Here is a 22,734-nt window from a genome sequence, read left to right as displayed (position 1 = left end):
TTGCTAGAGTCGGTGCTGCCATCTAGCGGTGGCGCGCGGAGGTGGCGCGCTTTCGTGCGGCTCTTTTGTACATATGAACTCGCCTTGATTCGATCTATATTTAGTAATACGTTTACGTAGCTAATAAAATCAGTTGATGGAGCGCACTTAAACTGGATTTATCTAATCCAGTATTTAATAAATATCGATAGTGGAGACGTAAATGCCGCCAACCTAAAATCCATCTGCGGTATATTCAAGCAATTGATGTCGCATACTTATTCATAGGTTATGTATGTACATTAAATTTGTCATAGTGTTGTATAACCTGGAATTTAGCAACATAAGCGAGTATTAAAACGCGTGACGTAATTAATGGAGTTGTAACTTCGTCTGTGTTTATCTTGCGAAATTGTTGTCAATTTGAGAAATAACTTCTGGGCGTCAGCAAGCAATGTAAAACGTGGTCTAAAGAGAGAGTCTTTGTAAATAAGAGGTTCTAAAATTTCTGGTGAAATGAAGCAATCCACTCTGCCAAAAGGTTGGAAAGTGGTCACCTCGAAGAGCCACCCGGACAGAGTTTATTATTTCAATGTCAAAACAAATAAGTCATCGTGGCGTCTTCCACAAGAAAAGGATGAAATGGTGAGACGTTCCGTCATAATATTGACATGGTATTTCTTACCATTTAAAAGCTTAATACTTCATGTATTTTAAATTGTAATACTTTATCTTCATTGATTTTTGTAGTATTTAGAAGTAATTTATGTTTTTCAATACGTAGACAACGCCAAAGCAGGGAAGATATTCCAGAAAGAGAAACCGCGACGACGACGAGAGCGACGATGATGAATCGACTCCAGCGTCGCCTCCTATGACATCCACGATGGATGACAACAGTCGTCTCGACGAGTCCGAGCAGCGTAGGAAGTTACAGGGGAAGCGTTCTCGGCAACAGAAATCCGTTGCTGAGAATACTTTAGTAACGGATACTTCTCGGGTACGCGAAAAGAAGAGGAAGAACTTGGAAATTGGTGCGAGCAGTGACGATAAATTAACGGCACCTGATGACAAGGACGATGATGGCGCTCAAAGCGAATCTGAACAGCGTTCGGTATTACGGGCGAAACGTATCCAGAAGCCTGAATCGGTAGAGAACACTCCACGGAAGAGTAAGAGGAAGCAGGAGAGTGCAGACGGTGACACGAGCAACATCGGTGATGTTAGTTGCGTCGATCCTAGGCTGCGTCCAAAATTGCAGGCGAAACGGAGCATACAGCCTCGGTCGACTTCACCAGAAATTGAGACTCCGCAGATGCGAGAGATTCGTGAGAAAATGATTAGAAGGATGCAGCAAGCTGCGCAAACTAAGCAAAAGCAAGGTGGAAAAAAAGGAAAACCTGCAACCTGTGTGTCACCGCCAGGATCTCCAGAGAGGTTAGAAGTCCTGGAGCCTTTGCAAAGAGAGTCTCCGACAACGACACAAGTAACGAAGGATACGACTGCACGGCAAGCAGTGAGTCCGAAAGGGACCAAGAGGACGAGTCGACGCAGCTCTGCAAGATTGGTTCCAGTTCCTACTTCGGAAACAGAATCTCCAGCTAAAGCGGGACACTCTTCGGTGTTGCCTGTAATTGGGAAAAAGTCTATCGTCTCTGATGGTGGTGCTGCTCCGTTATTAGAAATTGAAGATGATGCTTCTTTGTCTAACGTGAGCACTCATAGTGCAACAAAAACTGGTAGACGGAGCAAACAGGGCTCTCGAAGTGTGGTTATCGCAAAGAAAACCGATGTACCTTCTCCTGTGAATAACATAATTGCCAATGTGAACCTTACGCCGGATAACGAGAGGAGCACTGGTACAGTATTAATAAGCAAAAAGGTTGGCAAAGGAGGTAATAATAATTTCGACGTATCTGTGGCTTTGAACATCGGGACAAATGTGGTGCCAAGGAAGAACATCGCACAGGCACGTATGGAAAATCTTAGGAGAAGCCTCGAGAGGACTACTGACGACGAACCCCCAGTGCAGAAAAAAGATAAGAGACTGTCGTTCAGTCCTAGTAAAGTTGCACCGAACAACAATAATTACAGAAGTATGTTTCGATTCTTCGTAACTCTCTGAATTAACTTGCCCCGTTCCTTTGTTGTATGTACGTTAAATATATAATATGGATTAAATTTAAAGCTCCTTCAAGCTTGTACAAGAACGCAGAAGCTCGTATGAGATCTCTGGAAGCACGTTTGGAAAATGGCCAGGCATTCGATAACTCCCAAGCGAAGAGACGTCAGCCAAGTCTTTCGACAAGTTCTCCAGCTAATCGATCGGTCACTTTGGAGAATCTCATACAACAATGCAGCAGCGAACCATACTACGAAGAAATGGAGTGGGAGCCTATCGAAGACGAAAAGATAATGTTCGAGGTAAAGTAGGCACTGCCTCTCGCAGAGAGATTTTGGCACTATTCAATCAAAGCTAATAAAAATCCTGAATAGTGTTTAAAGAGTTTAATCCTGAGTTTTAAACAAATTACATAAATAAATTCAATCTTGGCTTCAGAGGTCCTCTAGACTTTTCGATTCATCGTTACAGGTTCAAGTCGTAAGGTCCCAGTTGTGCTCCGATGACCCCATGGCTTCGAAAGGTGTCCAAGAAAATACTTTGGATCTTTTTAACACTTCGGCTCAAATTCCTGGCCAAGAATTATTCATCGTTATAGACACTAATGTCTTTCTGTCGAAACTACAAGCAATAGAAGAGGCTAGAGACGCCGTTTTCAGAACGCATGGACGGCCTATAATCGTCGTGCCTTGGACTGTGATAAGAGTTAGTATCGATACCTGTTTAATCCTTTACCTTCGTATCAATTTTTTTTTAAAGTGCCTATCTACATCGATGATTAAAATCAAACTACGGTGTAGGAAATTTCTTCCCACTATTACTCTTAAAAATAATTATTTAACATTGTTTCTACTGTTTAATTTAATACTCCTTTTTGTCAACTTAGGAATTGGATTACATAAAGGACAACAAAGACTCTTCGAGAACTCAGATTTTGCAAGCGAAGGCTCGTAGGGCTATTAAATTTCTGAACTTCCACTTCTCATCGAAGCATCCCAGAGTCAAAGGACAGACTCCGGAGGATGTCGAAAGAAACAGGGAGAAGTTCTTCGTCGACTGTCCTGACGATGAGATCCTGCAGACCTGTCTACAAATCCGCGACTTGGGGAAAACGGTCGTAAGTGAATTTCTCTTAAGAAAGGGATAAAAAGAAAAAAGAAATTCACTGTCTCGTTATTTTAATGATTTCCTGTTAATTCTTTAAGGTTTTGCTGTCCTACGATCAGAACCTCTGCAACAAGGCGATGATCTACGACTTGATAACCCTCGGAAAGCAGGATCCTCTTGAGAAAATAGACTTTCTGAGTGCTTCGAACAAAGAAGAGAGGACATGGCAGGCTTCCGATGAGCCAGAGGACTCCGAAGAGAATGAACTCTTGCTTACCGATGACATTTTTGAGGAGACGAAGGCTGTCCTGAAGTCCTTTTTAACTAAAGTGAGGCTTCGTCTCTGTTTTTCCACACTTTCTATTCAGTATATTTTAAAAGAATCTCCTTTCAGATCGTGGCATTGGAGATGCAGAAGCTCTACGGCGACCTGTGGGAAAAGTACACGATAATTAAACCCCCTTGGTCCTGTGTCGATGTCTTAAAATGCGCCCTTAAACACTGGATTGCTGCCGTAGGGGAGTCCTTTCTTAGACGAGCAGAATCATTGTTAAAGGATTTATTGCAAATCATACAAAATGTCCCACGTACGTATTCCTCGACTGCTGAAGAAAGAATCGAAATATTTATAATGCTTTCACCCCTGCACGAAGAGAAGTTTCGCAAACAATGGCCGTCGACCTAATAATTATTTATTTATTATTTTACAGCAAATGGTCGCAAGCTTGCAGACGTTATTGCAGTTTTAGACAAGTGCAACGATTTGGTCCAAATGGCGAAGGTGGAAAAATACGCAGACCACATATACCGTACCTCGAAGAGTCTGGAGGTGAGCAATAAGTTATAAACAATAACAATGTTATTAAAACACCTGGGTAATGTTACGCACTAAAAATTCTAGTTAATAGTTTATCGTTGCTTCCTTTAATTTGTGATTTTGTGCTTGCGATGATTTTCCATTTACTTGTATTTTTATTATTACATTACCCAGGTAATGTGACGCACTGAACACTAGTTAATAGTTTGTCGTTGCTTTGAATAGGAACTGAAGCAGAGATCCGAGGGGAACACAAAGTTGATATCGGAGAGGAAGCTAAGAAACGAATTTGGCTCGGTGGGGAGTTTCGAAGAACAGGAACGCAGAGCAGAAAAGGCTTTGCTCTTCATCGAGGAACTTTATGTCTTCGCTAGAGACGTCTGTGGGATGGCTTGCGAAGCTTTGGGCATGCCTTGTTCTATTCTCTATAAAAAGGCGAATCCACCTATGAGATCGGAAGACATCAAGGAAATGCAACCCGAGTTGGCTGCGAATGTGAATCGGTTGTTGCAGACTCTGAGTGGGTACGTACCACCAGCGAGGGACAATGAAAACTAACCTAGAAACGATTTTCACCTCTATCATAGATATAGATGAATTTCAGTTGGATTAAATTACTCAGCGCCTTTCATATCTTCTTAACGTATGTCAGAAATAATCGAGTTAGTAATATTATTTTATTTTGCAGAGCGTTAGAAGAGGTTAACCTTATCCACATCGACCATCGAGCTGTTAAGGCATTGTACCACGCGTTGGTTAATTTCACCATTCCTGAGATACGGGAGATAGATAGAGAACTGACTCCCTTGGATGTTTATTGCTGCTTGAAGAACAAACAAGACACCCTGAAAAGAGGCTTGCACCAATTACAAGAAGTCAGCGGACATTTCTGTCGGATGGCCATCTTCCGGTGTACGTAAATCTACGTACTAGTGCGCCTCCCAGTGGTCGAATGGCGTATTAAATCCCCTGCATTGTGATATTACAAAAGTGTATATTGACATATTTGATAACGATTATTTAAACTGTTTATGGTAGCTATGGTAACGGACACGTCGCTGTAGTGCTACCTTACCGACGAAGGTCTTTTGTTTCTCGTTAAGACACAGCGTTACATTGTTTATTTTTATATATTGTTTAAGTTAAGGTATGGAATGTTGGGCGAGATAACAATTGGTAGATTAAGGCTTGTCAGAGGAATCCGATTCGCCAGTGACTGAATTTTTTGGCCTTTACCAAAGAATTCAGAAGTCTCCATAGAAGCGTAGAAGGATACGGACGTTCGATGCTCGATAGTACGTTAGCCTACGGATGGCGGCGCTGTAATCACCTCTCCATCTCTCTTAATCTTATGGCGATATACAGGGAATTGCATTCTTTATTTATCTTACACCCACTACTCGCCTTCTATATGACGTATCAGTTTGATGATAAAAGCCAGGAATAATTGCGAGGAAAAAGAAATAACGGTTACTGCAATTCGAAAATTCGAAAATTAACTGTCATCCTTCCTTGAATATCTCAACATTAATATTCACAATGGAATTACAATACAAATTAAACACTATTAATTTATCAACTTTGCACGTATGTCCATATCGGTACAATGATAAAACCAAGGAATAATTGGCATACAAAATGAGAAATAACGGTTACTGCAATTCGAAAATTTGAAAATTAACTGCCATCCTTCCTTGAATATCTCAACATTAATATTCACAATGGGACTACAATAGAAATTATACACTATTAATTTATAAACTTTGCACGTATGTCCGTATCAGTCCAATGATAAAGCCAAAGAAAAATTGGCATAAAAAATAAGAAATAACGTTTCCCGCAATTGGAATTTGATAAATCTAGGGTTAAATAGTAATTATTATTATAAATAAATAATCCTAGGACGTCAGTTCCTATATAGAAGGGGGAATCCGTGTTCTCCAGGCTGCAACCAATTGTCTTTAGAGTAAGCTGTATGTTTAGTTTCAATTACGTGAAAAGTATAAGCGTGGCGGGATTTTTCACTGCGATTTGCCTTTGAAAAATGAACCACTTGTCCATTTAATATAATGCAGGATCCTTTGTTCACTGGAACTGGGCGAAAGTTGCTCAGGGGGTAACAAGGGGCGGCTTTGTCGTATATTAATAATTCTTTGGACTCGGGATCTTTGTTCCTTATGTAACGCCTATGTACACCGCTTTGGTGAGACCCTGGAGCTATCCATAAGCATCCGTTTTCCTGGACAGCATCGTCTAGAGCTATCCAAAAGCCCACGACATTCGGGGGTTCCGTGTGGACGTATGTCGAGTCCTGGTGCATTTTAACTGAAACGTTTCAAGCATCAGAATAACTATTAAAAAATTATCCCTAGTAGCAGAAAATATTCCAATATTTTCTATATATTTAACGAATGTTCTACATTTTTTAAAAATTTTCTGTAACGTTTCAAGCGTCAGAATAACTATTAAAAAATTATCCCTAGTAGCAGAAAATATTCCTATATTTTCTATATATTTAACGAATATGTTCTACATTTATTAAAAATTCACTGAAACGTTTCAAGCGTCAGAATAACTATTAAAAAATGATCCCTAGTAGCAGAAAATATTCCTACATTTTCTATATATTTAACGAATATGTTCTACATTTTTTAAAAATTCACTGAAACGTTTCAAGCGTCAGAATAACTATTAAAAAATTATCCCTAGCAGCAGAAAATATTCCTCCTATATTTTCTATATATTTGACGAATATTCTACATTTTTTAAAAATTCACTGAAACGTTTCAAGCGTCAGAATAATTATTAAAAAATTATCCCTAGCAGCAGAAAATATTCCTCCTACATTTTCTATATATTTGACGAATATTCTACATTTNAAATATTCACGACATTCGGGGGTTCCGTGTGGACGTATGTCGAGTCCTGGTGCATTTTAACTGAAACGTTTCAAGCGTCAGAATAATTATTAAAAAATTATCCCTAGTAGCAGAAAATATTCCTCCTATATTTTGTGCTAGTAGGGTATAATTACCTTCGGAGCCTATACCAGGATTCTTATAGATATACATGGATTGGCACACGGCAGGTTCCTGAAGATTCAACTGAAATGTCGTTTCCTTTATCCTCTCGTCGAATGTGAATTTCTTAAAGGTCGGATGCAACCAGTGCAAAGCGTGTCCCACCTGAGACGTAAATCTTATTGATTATTCGATTATTCTATTAAGTTGTTCATTCAGGAAATATGCAAATCCGTATTTAACGCCGTTAATTCGAACCTAACCTTGTTTAAGGAAACTCTTGGATGGACCTTCAGCTTCCCGTTTTCGTCCAGGGCCTCGCTCTCGAAGAAGAAGCTGACTTTAAGAGCGCTCTCCAGGAAATACGAGTCCCGACTCTGGACACGAACCATTAACATCAATAAAATGCATATCGGAATGAGCAATATCTTCCTGGGAATGTACAAGGTTTGTCCGAAAAGTAATGTCAGGGAGTCGATTTAAAAAAATGTATAGATTATCGAAATGATTATAGAAACCGAGGGCCTGGGAGGTTCTGGGTGGCTCTGGATTTTTCCAGCTGTCAAGGCCACCCCAATCGGTCCCAAAAAATTCTCACCGTAAGTACTCCCCTCTGTTTACTTGTACAAATTAATGCAACCCATTCCGAGGAATCTGAGCTATGGAAAAAAATTCTTGAACATAGTCGTTCTAACGTTTTCGAGGACCTGGGAGGTTCGAGGGTATCTGAATTTTTCTAGCTGCCAAGGCCACTTCTAGCGGTCCCAAAAAATTCTCACCGTAAGTACTCCCCTCTGTTTACTTGTACAAATTAATGCAACCCATTCCGAGGAATCTAAGCTATGGAAAAAAATTGGAAGTCGACTGCCCGCTCCGCCGATCCCAACCGGTGGAGGGCGCTGCGACGTATAGTCGCTTCGCGATTAAATCACTGACATTACTTTTCGGACAAACCCTGTATCTTTTCCATTTTATTTCAAATTCTAAGAGAGGAGGGAGAGATTCTTGCCTCACCTGAGGTGTCTCGACGGTCGTGAAAATCTTTCTCTCGCTTTCCGGCGGGAGATTCGTCGTGAATTCCTCACCGCTCGACTTCATCTCTTCGACTTCCTGGTCGTTGAAAAACCCTTCCAGGACGACGTAGCCGTCCTTCTGGAACTGAGGAATCATCCCTTGACTTTACTAGAAACTTCGTTACTAATCCCTTCGAGGAAGTGAAAATATCCGCGGATCGTTTCAATTAAGCGGATGGAAGAAGTGGCATTTTTGGAGTGAATCGTATTTGTATACTGTTAAAAAAAAAAAAGATTATTTTTTACAGCAACCTTATTCATGTCTTTTTTGATCTTCGGATGCTTTAGAGGCCCTGTCCTAGATGGCGCAAGAGGCGCGCAGAGGCCTCCACCGTCGCCCCTTTTTTTCTCCTTTAATTGCACGACTCGACGCCTATCGCTAAATAAACGAATCGAAGTCAAAGGTCGGTTCTATTTTAAAACGCGGCCCACTTCCGGATAACAGACCTACGACCACAAGACGACGTCGAAGACCAAGACAAATACGACGAAGCCTCGATCGGCCGCGAAAAGGCCTCTCTAACCTCTCTATCGGCACTCTATCGGCGTGGCGCTTTCGAGATAACCTTTAAAATACCACTTTTTTTTTTTTTTATTTTACTCGATAAAAACCACATTTTCTATGCCTCTTGCCTCTAAACGCTTTATCTCGCCTCTACTCGTCTGATTTATACTGTTAACTTTGTCTGAAAAGAATCAGTTCAAGTTAATTAAGTTGAAAAAAAAGCGAATAGGTTAGGGCGGAACCGTCGGGGACGTATCAGGGTTTATTTAAACCGTGGAAAGTAAAACCGGGGAGTTAGTAGTGATTGAAAATGTGAAATTAAAAGATAGGACTTGGCAAAGGAGTCTGTTGCGTATCTTTCGGTGGAAAAGTCTCCTCGTCGTGGCCGGGTTTATGAAATCTCTAAGACCTTAAGACCTTACTTGCCGGTTCTAACCGGAAGTCCTAAGAGGTTAAGGCGCGAGGTCGAGGCGAAGCGTTTATTAAAGATCTAATCTCGGGGAAGGTCCTTCTCGTCTTGGCTCGAAAACTTTGGGAATTTCTACCCAAGGACCCGATACCTCGGTCTCGGGAATATGAAAAGCCGCTAAATGGAGAAGGGACCCTCCGAATTTCTCCCCTTATCAACGAAACTTGTGTTTGTGTGTGAGAAACGTGTGTTTTTTTCTGACTAAAAAACAGCGGATTTAAGCTTATACACCTGGTATGTATGTCTCACACTTTCATATCGCCTTAATTATCCACATGGATGAAGAAACGTATTTTTTTCTGACTAAAAAAACAGCGGATTTAAGCTTATACACCTGGTATGTATGTATCACACTTTCATATCGCCTTAATTATCCACATGGATGAAGAAACGTATTTTTTTCTGACTAAAAAACAGCGGATTTAAGCTTATACACCTGGTATGTATGTATCACACTTTCATATCGCCTTAATTATCCAAATGGATGGAGAATGAGAAAGTCGAGACCATCCGGACACTTTTGCCATTCGAGTCACGAGTATCCGGGGATTTCATACCCGGATGAATGGGCATCCGTTTATTCGGATCGACACAGTTCCGCGCGGAATTTCCGCATCCTTCGAATTCCCGCCCCGCGGAACTTTGCGAACAGGTTGCAAAGTTCGTAAACGACTGCGGAAAAGTTTGCAAAAGTCTACGGTTGGCTGGGCTTCGTCTAGTCAATTCGTACCTCGGAAAGGGAATGGAACGAATAACCCAGATTTCATGAAACAGTTCCACGGGCCAAATCTCTTCCTGCGCGGTTTCATCGCGATGCGTTTATGAACAGCTGGCCGTTCATACGGTCATACGTGTTACGATTTTATTTAAAAAAAGAAAAGTACACCCATACATGACTCGGAATAAAAAATGCGCCGAACCATAGAAATATTTTATTAACTCGAAGAATAATTATATCGAATGAAATTATATTGATATTATTATCCATTGTTTTCAACCGATGGATAAATGTTTATTGGCAAAAAGCAAAAAACACGTATTTCCTCATTTTTCGTGAGCAATCACATGGCGTAAGTGGAACTTAAGTAGGAGTAATTGTTTAATAGGTATTACAAAAAAATATCGCCCGAAGGGTAGTTCACGCCCTTAAGGTGGGGTAGCATCCCTGGATAATATTGTGTTTTCACCGTCCTTATACAGAATACGTTTATGCAAAGTTTCGTCGAAATCCCTCCACTGTTTCCACGAAAATAAATATAAAATGGCGCAAGTGGAACTTAAGTAGGAGTACTTGTTTAATAGGTATTATAAAAAAATATCGCCCGAAGGGTAGTTCACCCCTGGAGGTCCCTGGACAATATCGTGTTTTCACCGTCCTTATACAGAATACGTTTATGCCAAGTTTCGTCGAAATCCCTCCACTGTTTCCACGAAAATAAAAATAAAAATGGAATTTTCGCCAAACTTTGGGGGGTTCCCCTCTTAAATGTGTACCATTGCGGAGAAAGAAAATAGAAAAGACACGTGTCTCTTAGATTTTTGTGTTCCTCAACATATATGAAACTCAATAAGATCGCCGGCGGACACTTGGGAATGTTTCCTTGTGAGCTCTTGTGAAGTTTCATCGAAGTATGGAAAGATTCGTTTCACTTAACCTTAACCAAGTCATGTCGTCTAAAGTCCCCATACGACACTCACGTTAACCCTCACCTGGGTCAGGATGTCCTTCATGTCGGGATTTCGAAGTCCTGGGGTGCTGGAATCTCGGACGATAGTCCCCGAAGACGAGGATAGACGGAGCGGTCCCTCGGCACGTGCGAGTCGTTCTCGCGGACTGGTGTCGGGCACTCGAGCACTCGAGCACTGGGTGAGTGGGTGAGTCGAGTCACTCTTGCGAGTCGACTCCCTCGACTCGGCGAGGCGAGGCGAGCGAGTCCACCGAGAGAGCCGCGAGGCGTCACTCGGCATTTGGCAGAGTTAACTAAAACCGAAGACGAGGCCAACCGGAAGGTGCTTTGTGCGTGGGATTTGGTGAATTTGAAAATCGAGTTGCGAAGAATTTGGTAATGGGGGAGATACTTCAATCGAGAAGTGTTCTGTGGAAATCAATGCGGACACCGCCATAACGAACGAAATGCGAAAATGCGAAAATTCGAAAATTCGAAAATTCGAAAATGCGAAAATGCGAAAATGCGAAAATTCGAAAATTCGAAAATTCGAAAATTCGAAAATGCGAAAATAACAAAGATCGAAACAGTTCGAAGATTCGTCTGTAGTGATCTGAAATCTAAAATGTGTTTCGTGGAAATCAATGTGGATACCGTCATAATGAACGAAATGCGAAAATTCGAAAATGCGAAAATGCGAAAATGTGAAAATAACAAAGATCGAAACAACTCAGAGATTCGCCTGAGGTGATGTGAAATCTAAAATGTGTTTCGTGGAAATCAATGTGGATACCGCCATAATGAACGAAATGCGAAAATACGAAAATGCCAAAATGTGAAAATGCGAAAATGACAAAGATCGAAACAATTTGAAGATTCGTCCAAGATGATCAGAAATCGAGGAAGTTTGGTGAAATCCGAGGTGGACATCGCCATAATGAACAAAATGTGAAAATGTGAAGCTCTGCATCATATTAACAGAATTAATGTGTTCCTCCGGCATAAACGCTACTAAATGTACTAAAAAATGAACAAGAACATCGCTGCAAAGTCCCAGGAATTTTTTATCGCATACGACTAAATTCACGTGAAAAATGTCGCATCATTGGGAAGTCGCGTAATCGGTCAACATTTGAATGTCGAATAGGAAACCGTTACTTTGGCGCGGGAAATTCGAACGTAGGATTTCTAGAATCGAGTCCCTGAACGATATTATCAAAGATATTATATATATTATCCTAATAATATTATCAAGGAGAACCTAACGGTAAGTTGGGGGAGAAATTTGAATGTTTCCGAGTATCGACGCGGTTCGATAATAATCGAGGATTTCCGAGACAGGAATTCCAAGATGGCGGACGCGGAAAGGGGATCCGATGATGTCAGAGATCGACGCACTTTGAAGATAATTCTGGAAAGAATGGAATTCGAGGAAGTGGACGTGGGGGAGGATGGAGGAAATATAGCTCTAGAGGTGGATGAGTAACTGGAACGATTTCTCTCTTGGAAACACGGACTATATTCGATTCGTTATATTTACACGCAATCCTAATATAACCCCTAGTAGCATAGAATAATGTCTAAATATTTCTTTGTAATCTTTGCTAAATGTCTAAAGCGACAGATTTTTTAAGATCTCCTGTAGATTTCATTCGAAGATGTCCGAAATATTTGTTGAAAATCTCAATGACATTTATTTTCAATAATTTATGAACCTTGTAATGAAGATACATTTTTTACTTCACGACTATTACCGGACACTTCATTTGGTATGAAAAAAAATTCGTTAAATATCTCAATGACATTTATTTTCAATAATTTATGAACCTTGTAATGAAGATACATTTTTTACTTCACGACTATTACCGGACACTTCATTTGGTATAANCATCAGCACCCAATCCAATTCTTGACGCCCTGACCATACATCCCATGAACACCTGGTCCAAGTCTTAATACCCCGAACATGAAGACCCAAGACCACCAAAGGAATGATCCTACGTGCTCCATCCATCCCATCAGCACCTGATCCAAGTCTCTTCAAGATATGTGACCTGACTATGAAGACCCAAAACAACCAAAGGAATGATCCCACATGCTCTATACACCCCATCATCACTTATCCCAAGTCTTTTGTCCATGGCTCAGTGATCCAAGTAAATGCACCGGTTCCACGGAAAGAAGAGCGGGGTCCGAAACACAACGCGTGCTTCGTAGACGACCCAAGAGCAGGGAAGAAGCTCCATGCTGGCCCCTAGGAAGTTATCGACATATCGGCCGCTATAAATCGACTTGGAGTGACGAGTAGGGACCCTAGCCGGCGATGCCGAGCGGAGAGGAGGATTTCTGATAGGGACCCGACGTGGCCGCCGTCTCTATCGAGTTTCATTGCGAGTTGTTGCTCTAAGTGGTGCGCATTGACTGCCGAGTGTTGCCGAGCTGGTCGGCACGGTTATTCGATAGATTTCCCAAAGACTCCTGCTCCTTGCTGGCCTATTGCTGGCTAGGTGCTGATCTACATCTCCCGTTGCCGGAAAACCAGGAGGGCGAGAGATCCGCTGGTCGAATGCGAGATAGAGGAGGACTTAAGGTGGGAAGGAGAGGCGACAGTCAGGATCGGTTGCTGAAGACTCTGCAGCATCTTCAAGGATCTGAAGTCCTGCGATTAAAGACTTCTCGAGGTCCTTTGAAGGTAAACTAGACCCATCGACTTTTTGCTGGACAATTTGTATGCGGACGTATTAACCCTTTGAACGCGGAGCTACTTCGACATATGGGCGAAATTCTTCTGACCGTGCAGGCAATATTGGACCGAACGTCGGGCGCCTTTAGGCTCTCTTAGTAGCCAGTCGAGATTCTGGAGCGAACAAGGTCGTCAGTCGGTATCATTGTTCAAACGTTGAAAATCCCTACTTGTCGAGATTCTGAAGCGAACAATAGGGTCGTCAATCGGTATCATTGTTCAAATGTTGAAAATCCCTATTTGTCGAGATTCTGGAGCGAGCAATAGGTTCGTCAATCGGTATCATTGTTCAAATGTTGAAAATCCCTATTTGTCGAGATTCTGGAGCGAACAAGAAGGTCGTCAGTCGGTATCATTGTTCAAACGTTGAAAATCCCTACTTGTTCAGATTCTGGAGCGAACAATAGGGTCGTCAATCGGTATCATTGTTCAAACGTTGAAAATCCCTACTTGTCGAGATTCTGGAACAATGACACCGACTGACGACCCTCGACAGAGGATGTCAGAGAGTGTCATTGTTCAAATGTTGAAAATCCCTACTTGTTCAGATTCTGGAGCGAACAATAGGGTCGTCAGTCGGTGTCATTGTTCAAACGTTGAAAATCCCTATTTGTCGAGATTCTGGAGCGAGCAATAGGGTCGTCAATCGGTATCATTGTTCAAACGTTGAAAATCCCTACTTGTCGAGATTCTGGAGCGAACAATAGGGTCGTCAATCGGTATCATTGTTCAGGAATTGGTCATCGAAGTGGGGTCGCCTCGACATCAATAGACACGAGTCGGATCGAACGCCAGACCGGGTTATCTATTCTCCGCTACTATTAATAAACTAATTAAAAATACATTGGCGCTTGCTTGTAAACAATTATACGCGCCTTTTCTGTTATCAATGTGAACAATTAGCGCCGCTCGTAAATTTTCGCAGGAGGATTTAAGACATCGGGGTCAGACGTCGTCTCGTCGGCGACCTCCGACCTCGGCGCCTGGAAATCCGTGACTCACTTTCCAGCAACCCACTTGTTTGCCGACCTTTTTTCCCACTATTCGTATTTCCCTTCCCCGTCGGGTTTCCTTCTTCGTCCCCCGTTTATCGCCTCCTCTCCTTTTCCATTCGGACGGCCAATCGGCATCGCGGAACGCCTTCGTCGATTTGCATAACCACCTCTGAAATTTGCACTAATGCCGCCTCTTCTAGAACTGGAATTCTCCTCGTCCAACTCGAGGAAAATTGCCCAGGAACTTCGTTCCAATCCGTCCCATCAGCAACAGTTGGTTGCTGGACACGTATCCTGAATTTCCACGTTGCTGACTCGCTCCTTCCCGACAATGAAGTCTGAGTTTCCAACTCAAAGTGGACTGATTGTAGGAAATATTAATATGTACCCGTGACTCTTCCGGGAGATTTATTTCTCGTTGCTGGGGGAGATGAAAATTCTTTCTTTAGACATTTTTAACTGATGCTTCTTTGCACGGGCCGGTGTCAGGATTTTTCTTTGCATGGGACGATGTCGATATCCCGTCCATTTTCCGTTCTTCCATCCATGTTGCTTCGTGTTGCTGGAAATGCTGCATAATATGAATTCCATGCAATTTTTCTTTGCATGGACTATGTCAATTTTCCGTTCTTCGATCGACATTGCTTCGTGTTGCTGGAAATGCTTCGTAAAGAATTCCATGGAATTCTTCTTTGCACGAAGTCAATTTTCCGTTCTTCGATCGACATTGCTTCGTGTTGCTGGAAATGTTTCATCAAGAATTCCATGAAATTCTTCTTTGCACGATGTCAATTTTCCATTCTTTGATCGGTGTTCTCTCATATTGCTGGAAATGCTTTATAAAGAATTTTTCTTTGAATGGGGCGACGTTGTATCATGTCAATTTTCCGTTCTTTGATGTTGCTTCGTGTTGCTGGAAATACTTAAAAAAGAATTCCGTCGAATTTTCCTTCGCTTGAGGCGATGTCAATATGTCAATTTTCCGTTTTTTGATCTATGTTGTTTCATGTTGCTGGAAATACTTCATCAAGAATTTTACTTCATGTTGCTGGAAATACATCACAAAGAATTTTGCTTTATGTTGCTGGGGATACTTCACAAAGGATTTTGCTTCACGTTACTGGAAATACTTCGCAAAGAATTTCGCTTTACGTTGCTGGGAAAACTCCACAAAGAATTTTCCTTTACGTTGCTGGAAAAACTTCGTAAAGAATTCCGCCGAATTTTTCTTTTCATGGGGCGATGTTAATGTCAATTTTCCGTTTTTTGCTTGATGTTGCTCCGTGTTGCTGGAAGGCAATAAGCCACAGAGCATTCCCTGGGATGTTTCTTTACACAGGGCGATGGCCGATGTTCTCCCTCTCTTTCTTTTCACCGTTCTTGCACCGATGAGAGTCAACTTCGCAGACGTTATTATCATTTAGCGCCACAAATGCCCTCTCTCCTTCTCTCGCGATGCAACGACAATCGGTGTAAACACGATTGTTATTCAAGGAATATCCCCTCTGAGATACGGAGTAATTCCTCCTCGGTTTCGTCATTCTGTTTGCTCCTCCGTACTCGGAGCTTTGCGAGCTTTCGCCCCAATTAGTTGACAATTGATTGGCCGCCTCTCGGTTCGACGCCTCCTTGGCCGCCATTTTCTCACCTCGCTTTCTGTTTAATAAATTCCCCCAAAAAATGATTACATGCCGATTTCTCCCCGGGAAAATTCAGAAATAAATCCATCGGATTTATCGGTTCCTTTTTATCGCTGGGAAATTCAGAATTCACGCCGGGAATNTTCATGTAATCCATCTAGTATGACCCTCTGATAAGACCTTAAGGAGACTAATAAACATTTCATTTTTCAATTAATATCTTGTGAATAATTAATTTTTCGGAGTTTCAAGACCTTTATTAGGGCCTCCATAATCACGTGTTAATGTTTGAAATTATTTGGCGCACTCAGTTTTAATATTTTTGTGTAATCCATCTAGTATGACCCTCTGATAAGACCTTAATGATATTGATAAAAAAAAGTCGATCGACATGAATTTGGCAGAGTTCATGGAGTACCGGAAGTTCGGCGAAAAGAGTACGAGAAATTCCGCGAGGTGATTGAAAATGGGAGCGAAATGCCGGGCAGAGTTGTATTTCTGTTATCAGTTGTATTTCTGATATCATTCTGTTTACTGGTCAGCCGAGCGAGGAGGCCTTATTTGATTGCAACGAGCATTGGACCAGACACGCTTAGTGATAAGGTGTCATTAATCTCTCGTGCACTCTGGATCTCTTTTATTCAACAGTTTCTGAAATTCCGGGAAATTTCATTAATAAATTTCACATCACCTTAAGGGGGTGTGAAAGTGGCATCTGAGATGTTCATCGTTTCAAACACTGCAATGTGAATATGGAGGCTATGAAGGTCTTGCAATTCATGAAATTTAATTTTTTATAACAAATTTCATATCACCTTAAGGGGGTGTGAAAGTGGCATCTGAAATGTTCATCATTTCAAACACTGCAATGTGAATATGGAGGCTATGAAGGTCTTGCAATTCATGAAATTTAATTTTTTATAACAAATTTCATATCACCTTAAGGGGATGTGAAAGTGGCGTGTGAGATATCCATCGTTTATGAAACTTTTCTCCAAACTGGATGTGCCGAATCGTTTCAAACTTTACAATGTGAATATGAAGATTATAAGGAAGGTCTTGACATTCATGAAATTTCATTTTTTATAACAAATTTCATATTGCCTTAAGGGGATGTGAAAGTGGCGTCTGAGGTATCCATAGTTTATGAAACTTTTCTCCAAACTTTGTCATTTAAACATTTTCATTATAATGAAAATATAATTTTCATTATTTCATATATTTTCATTATAACGAATCGTTGAATTATATCATATATATTCATTATAACGAATCATCGAATTATATCATATATTTTCATTACAATGAAAATTAATTATAATTTCATTAAAAAGAAATTTCATAACATCCCGCAATTCCTAAGCCCCTTCTGCCCCGCCTCGAGGGTAAAAAGCGCTTTCCTTCTTCGCTATCGTTTAAACGATTTCATTATAATGTATATAAATTATTATCTCGATAAAAATGAAATTCTTATCAGTGGCAGAGACTGGTGGGATCCCGAGATAAGCCGAGACAAGAGCCATGGAATTTTTGGTGCCATTGACGGCATCGATGCTCTTCTTGGGAGCTGGACGAGCAACCGGAAGTGACATCTTCGATTCCTCATCCCCTACCGGAACTTATATCTGCATCGACATTTCGGACAAGCTCCCGACCTGCGAGTTCATGACGTAAATCTATCCATGAAATCGCCGATAAGCGTTAAGGTGATACGAAAGGGTCATTCATAAATATATGAAACGCTGAAACATTTAACAAAACATTTCTCCAAATTGGTGGCACCTAATATCACTTGAAATTTCATCACGTGATCATGGAGGCCCTAAGGAAGAACGCGGTGTTCATGAAATCCCATGAAAACAAGAATATATACATATATTCTTGGTTCTAGTCCGGTCTAAATTGGAAGAAAAAATTCCTTATCAAAAATGATGTTTCATGAACACTAGGTTCTTAATTAGGGCGCGAAGTTTCGGGAAAGCTTCATATATATTTTCATATTTCATGTGTACAGAATGTCCCTTTCGTATCGCCTTAAGCTTCCTCCGAAGCGGCGAAAAAAAAAGAAAAGAGAAATTCCCAGAGGCCCAAAACGTTTTCTGATTATGAAATGGACTTGCAGGTTCGAGAAGTGTCGCCGAAGCTCGATTGAAGACTCGGAGGAGAGCCAGAGATCTGCTTCGGATTTGAAGCTGAAGTTGAAGACCCGGAGCAACGGCATCGACGAGGAGAGAAACGTCCTGGACGACTTCGAGTTGTCCACCATTGTGTACAAACTCGAAGGGTGTTTGCCTCCCAGGTATTTTTGTCTTATTAACTTGGTTGTGCTTCATTATTAGGATTCAAAGAGGTTTTAAAGCTAATTAAGGTGGTACGAAAGTGTCTTCGTTGAGTACCCCAACACCAAGGCACACCGGGTGCTGGTGTTGGGGTTGGCCCATCCTGAAATCTATTGATCATCGATTTCTATTCTACATCGCTAACGTCTTCGTTGAGTACCCCAACACCAAGGTACACCGGCTGCTGGTCGGGCCCATCCTGAAATCTATTGATCATCGATTTCTATTCTACGTCACTAACGTGTAAGCTGGAAGGTGGAGTGGATTTTCTCGCGATGTCCCATCTTTGTCTTGATCTTTCTTCTTTGGCGACTCTTCAGCGGCTGCCTCGGGACGAACTTCGTTCTTCTTCCACTGGTAGCACTGGTAGCACTGGTATCACTGGTACCACTGGTATCACTGGTACCACTGGTATCACTTCCACCCGCACTTTAAGACGTCCATGCGATAGCTCCGATGTCCTGCATGTAACTCCCTATCGCTCATCTATTGTTCTTTGCAGACCCAACAATTACTCGCGACTGTTGTTCTTTGCAGACCCAACGACTATTCGTGACTGTTGTTCTTTACAAACCCAACGACTATTCGCGGCTGTTGTTCTTTACAGACCCAACGACTATTCGCGACTGTTGTTCATCATAGACCCAACGANGGTCCGGAGAAGTGTACACTGAGGAAAGATTTCATTGGGCCAGAGAAATATCTCTTTGAATAGTACCAATGCAAATATTTTGTTCATTCTGATATACATAGAAGGACTTTTTTAATAACACCTTAAGGTGCTATGAAAGGGTTATTCTATATATATATAAGACCCAACGACTATTCGCGACTGTTGTTCTTTACAGACCCAACGACTATTCGCGACTGTTGTTCATCATAGACCCAACGACTATTCGCGACTGTTGTTCATCATAGACCCAACGATTATTCGCGATTGTTGTTCTTTACAGACCAAAAATTTCATTTTTTAATAAAAATCTTGTGAATAATTAATTTCCCAAAGTTTCAAGACCTTTATTAGGGCCTCCATAATCACGTATTAAAATTTGAAATTATTTGGCGCACTCAGTTTTAATATTTTCATGTAATCCATCTAGTATGACCCTCTGATAAGACCTTAAGGAGACTAATAAACATTTCATTTTTCAATTAATATCTTGTGAATAATTAATTTTTCGNAGACCCAACGACTATTCGCGACTGTTGTTCATTATAGACCCAACGATTATTCGCGATTGTTGTTCTTTACAGACCCAACGACTATTCGCGACTGTTGTTCTTTACAGACCTAACGACTATCCGCGACAATTGTTTTGTACGGTCCCAACGACTGTCCGCGACTGTTGTTCTTCACAAACCCAACGACTATTCGCGACTGTTGTTCTTTACAGACCCAACGACTATTCGCGACTGTTGTTCTCCACAGACCCAACGATTATTCGCGACTGATGCTCTTCACAGACCCAACGACTATTCGCGACGCTTGTTCCGTACGGTCCCAGAGACTGTTCGCGACTGTTGTTCTTCACAGACCCAACGACCATTTGCGACTGATCCGAAATATCAAAGGTGTTGTTTTTAACAGACCCAACTATTATCCGCGACTGATGCTCTTCACAGACCCAACGACTATTCGCGACGCTTGTTCCGTACGGTCCCAGAGACTGTTCGCGACTGTTGTTCTTCGCTGACCCAACGACCATTTGCGACTGATCCGATATGTCGAAGGTGGTGATTGGTCGATTCATAAATCGACCCTTTCGTATCACCTTCAGATAGGCGTTATTCAAAGGATCATAATAAACTGGACGTGTCTCCAGGTTGCCCTTTGACCTGCCGATGTGTACGAGCAAGGACACTTCCGGAAAAGGAGTGATAACCCACCGGATTTATCCATTCATGGTTACCGGTGCCGGAAGTTCCGAACCCGCTCTGATCTTTCCGAAATTCGAGATCAACGATTGGCTGCGGATAATTAAGCGATTTCGGAAGAAACGTGACTCATCGCCGACGATTTCAGTGAGTAGTCTTTCCCCCCAAATCCGAAATCCTAAAAAAATGAAACTCGACAAGCTCAGGCGAACACAGAATTTTGGCTCGCCTAGGCAACATCGGAAGGAGGCAAGGATAAATTTGTTGCAAAATTCGTCAATATACATTATTAAAATTGTTAGGAAAAAATGGAAATCCTACGAGTGTCGCCTTAAAATTGACTTTTCAATCTCCCAGCCCATTCCGAGTACAGAATCTATTTTCATTTTAGAAGCGAAAGAGACAGGACGTGTTCCCGTCGCGGTCGAAATTATCGCAGATAGTGTTCGGGAAAACGGAGAATAAAGTGCCGCATCCGAGGGAAATGCCGGAGAAAAGGACGGACCAAGTTCAAGAAGGAAGCGCCAACCTCCAGATGATCAGGAGGGTTAAGGGGAGCGAAGTTGACTGCGCGGTGGTCGGCAGCGGAGTGGGGAGTCCGGCCGACGGGTCCCCCACCAAACCCTCCGCTCCGCCGGGCCAGTACGGGGGAGGAGTGGGGATAGAGGCCCCGAAGTCGGGCCTGGTCAGTGCGGGCTTCCCCCACTCTCGCGCCGACGCCCGAGGCGAGAGGACCTCGGGTAGGTCCGGCTCCCCGCACCGTGTAAGGGAACTCCAGATGGCGCGAGAGGTTCTCTACGAAGCGGAGGACCCCCCCAGGGTGTTCCCCTATACCCTAGGGACCCTTCTCCAGCCCCGCGGACTCAGGGCGGTGGACTACTGGAGGGAGAGGGATGTTAACCTGGGTTTAACCAGAGGGATTTCAAAGAATCGGTTTCTCTATCGCCGGGAGAGCGATGATGATGGTAAGGAATCCCTCGGGAGAGGTGCGGAAGGTATGGCATCCCTCGGGAGCCCCGCTGATGAAGCTAGGGTACCCTTTGGGATGTCCGCCGATGATGCCAGGGTATCCCTCGAGAATCTCGATGACGAGACTCGTCGGCCCCGCAGGAGTCTCCGGGAAGAGACTAGGTCATCCCCTGGGAGCCGGCGGGAATCCAGGAAATCCAGGTTCCTCGACACCGAGGTACCTGGTTCCAGGACGGGTCCCACCGAGTTCTCGAACGGGGAGGTGGAGTTCCCATACTCCAAGGCGATCGCCTACGACCCGAAGAAGCTTCAGGACGCCATTCGGCGGATCCAGGAGAGGAGGCACGGGAACGACCTCGCCGTTCCTGGGGATGTTGAAAAAAGCAGGGATTTCCCCGGTTCACCGAAAAATACCCGGAGGACGACGCGTCTCGCGATAATTCCGTATCCCGTTGCTGGCGGTGCGTAATTTTTCCGCAGCGGGGTGTAAATCGATGATAGGGTTATTCCTAAGTAATTGTTCTTCTCTCGTTGCTCGGACCTTATTGCTGGTCCGGAGAAGTGTACACTGAGGAAAGATTTCATTGGGCCAGAGAAATATCTCTTTGAATAGTACCAATGCAAATATTTTGTTCATTCTGATATACATAGAAGGACTTTTTTAATAACACCTTAAGGTGCTATGAAAGGGTTATTCTATATATATATATAAACATGAAAATATTTATAAAACTTCAAACTGGGTACCCGGAATAAATTTCAATGTTAACCCGCGATTACGGAGGTCTTGAAACTAACAACAATTTCATTTTCTCGAAAAATCCGTATTTAAACAATATTATGTTTTATTCCGTTTTTCTACAAAATGTACAAACAAAAATGGCGGCATCGATGTTTCCAGTTTCGCTTAAAAGTATGCATCTCTTTATTTCTTAACATAATTTTCATCGTGCCATTTTTACCGCTTCAGCACATTAGCGTAATTGTTATTAATATTGTTACTCCATTTCGTACCTTCTACGCAAACCACTCGCGTTAGTTGATAATTTTGCAATGTAAAAATCGTAATAAACTCCCTACAAGAACCAACTCCTGGAAAATCGTCCGAAGCAATATTTTTGCATCAGCAACATATGTTCAGCAACCGAATCTGCACCCCGGCATTATTGTTGCTAGCCAGTACTTTATGTAATACAATTATTTCATACATAGCCTAATAATTTCCAATTGCTGAATTCCTGCAATTCGTTTCCCGGAGTCCTGGAGATTTCTGGAAGGCTCTCAAGGCGTTGCTGAAGATCGCTGATCCGTTTCTCCAGATTGTCGAGCAGTTGCTGGTTTAATTTTTACTGTTGCTGATGCGTCACCTCGTTATAGAGACTCGAGGGGAGGATATGTTCCGGTTGTTGCTGAA

General features: G+C 42.2%; 3 protein-coding genes across 4 annotated transcripts; 2 read left to right on the top strand and 1 right to left on the bottom strand.

Annotated features, from left to right (window-relative positions):
• Window positions 1-96: 96 nt before the first annotated feature.
• LOC105703488 (transcriptional protein SWT1) lies at window positions 97-5,231 on the top strand. The gene is made up of 10 exons (XM_012431908.2): window positions 97-624; window positions 764-2,075; window positions 2,168-2,403; window positions 2,573-2,806; window positions 2,988-3,218; window positions 3,307-3,537; window positions 3,603-3,795; window positions 3,919-4,037; window positions 4,251-4,549; window positions 4,714-5,231. The coding sequence occupies exons 1-10, from the start codon at window positions 496-498 to the stop codon at window positions 4,943-4,945; spliced, it is 3,216 nt and encodes a 1,071-aa protein (XP_012287331.1). The 5' UTR covers window positions 97-495; the 3' UTR covers window positions 4,946-5,231.
• A 154-nt stretch (window positions 5,232-5,385) lies between these two features.
• LOC105703499 (phytanoyl-CoA dioxygenase domain-containing protein 1 homolog) lies at window positions 5,386-11,170 on the bottom strand. 2 transcript variants are annotated; one of them, XM_012431923.2, is made up of 5 exons: window positions 10,791-11,170; window positions 8,060-8,203; window positions 7,309-7,422; window positions 7,060-7,210; window positions 5,386-6,350 (listed from the first exon to the last, which is right to left on the bottom strand). In XM_012431923.2, exons 1-5 carry the CDS (start codon window positions 11,058-11,060, stop codon window positions 5,932-5,934), a joined length of 1,098 nt encoding a protein of 365 aa, XP_012287346.1. In that variant the 5' UTR covers window positions 11,061-11,170; the 3' UTR covers window positions 5,386-5,931. The 2 variants fall into 2 exon arrangements, with proteins under 2 accessions (XP_012287346.1, XP_012287347.1); XM_012431924.2 differs by having other exon boundaries at window positions 10,803-11,169.
• A 2,078-nt stretch (window positions 11,171-13,248) lies between these two features.
• LOC105703496 lies at window positions 13,249-22,038 on the top strand. Its single transcript, XM_012431921.2, has 5 exons — window positions 13,249-13,451; window positions 17,615-17,807; window positions 18,260-18,436; window positions 20,300-20,498; window positions 20,743-22,038. The coding sequence occupies exons 2-5, from the start codon at window positions 17,659-17,661 to the stop codon at window positions 21,787-21,789; spliced, it is 1,572 nt and encodes a 523-aa protein (XP_012287344.1). The 5' UTR covers window positions 13,249-13,451; window positions 17,615-17,658; the 3' UTR covers window positions 21,790-22,038.
• The last annotated feature ends 696 nt before the right edge of the window (window positions 22,039-22,734 follow it).

This window comes from Orussus abietinus, unplaced genomic scaffold, assembly GCF_000612105.2.
Source record: "Orussus abietinus isolate OABI.00-Male unplaced genomic scaffold, Oabi_2.0 scaffold445, whole genome shotgun sequence".
In the NCBI taxonomy this organism is placed as follows: domain Eukaryota; kingdom Metazoa; phylum Arthropoda; class Insecta; order Hymenoptera; family Orussidae; genus Orussus; species Orussus abietinus.
Note: the sequence above shows the minus strand (reverse complement) of the source record. Positions and strands in the feature narration are given on the sequence as shown.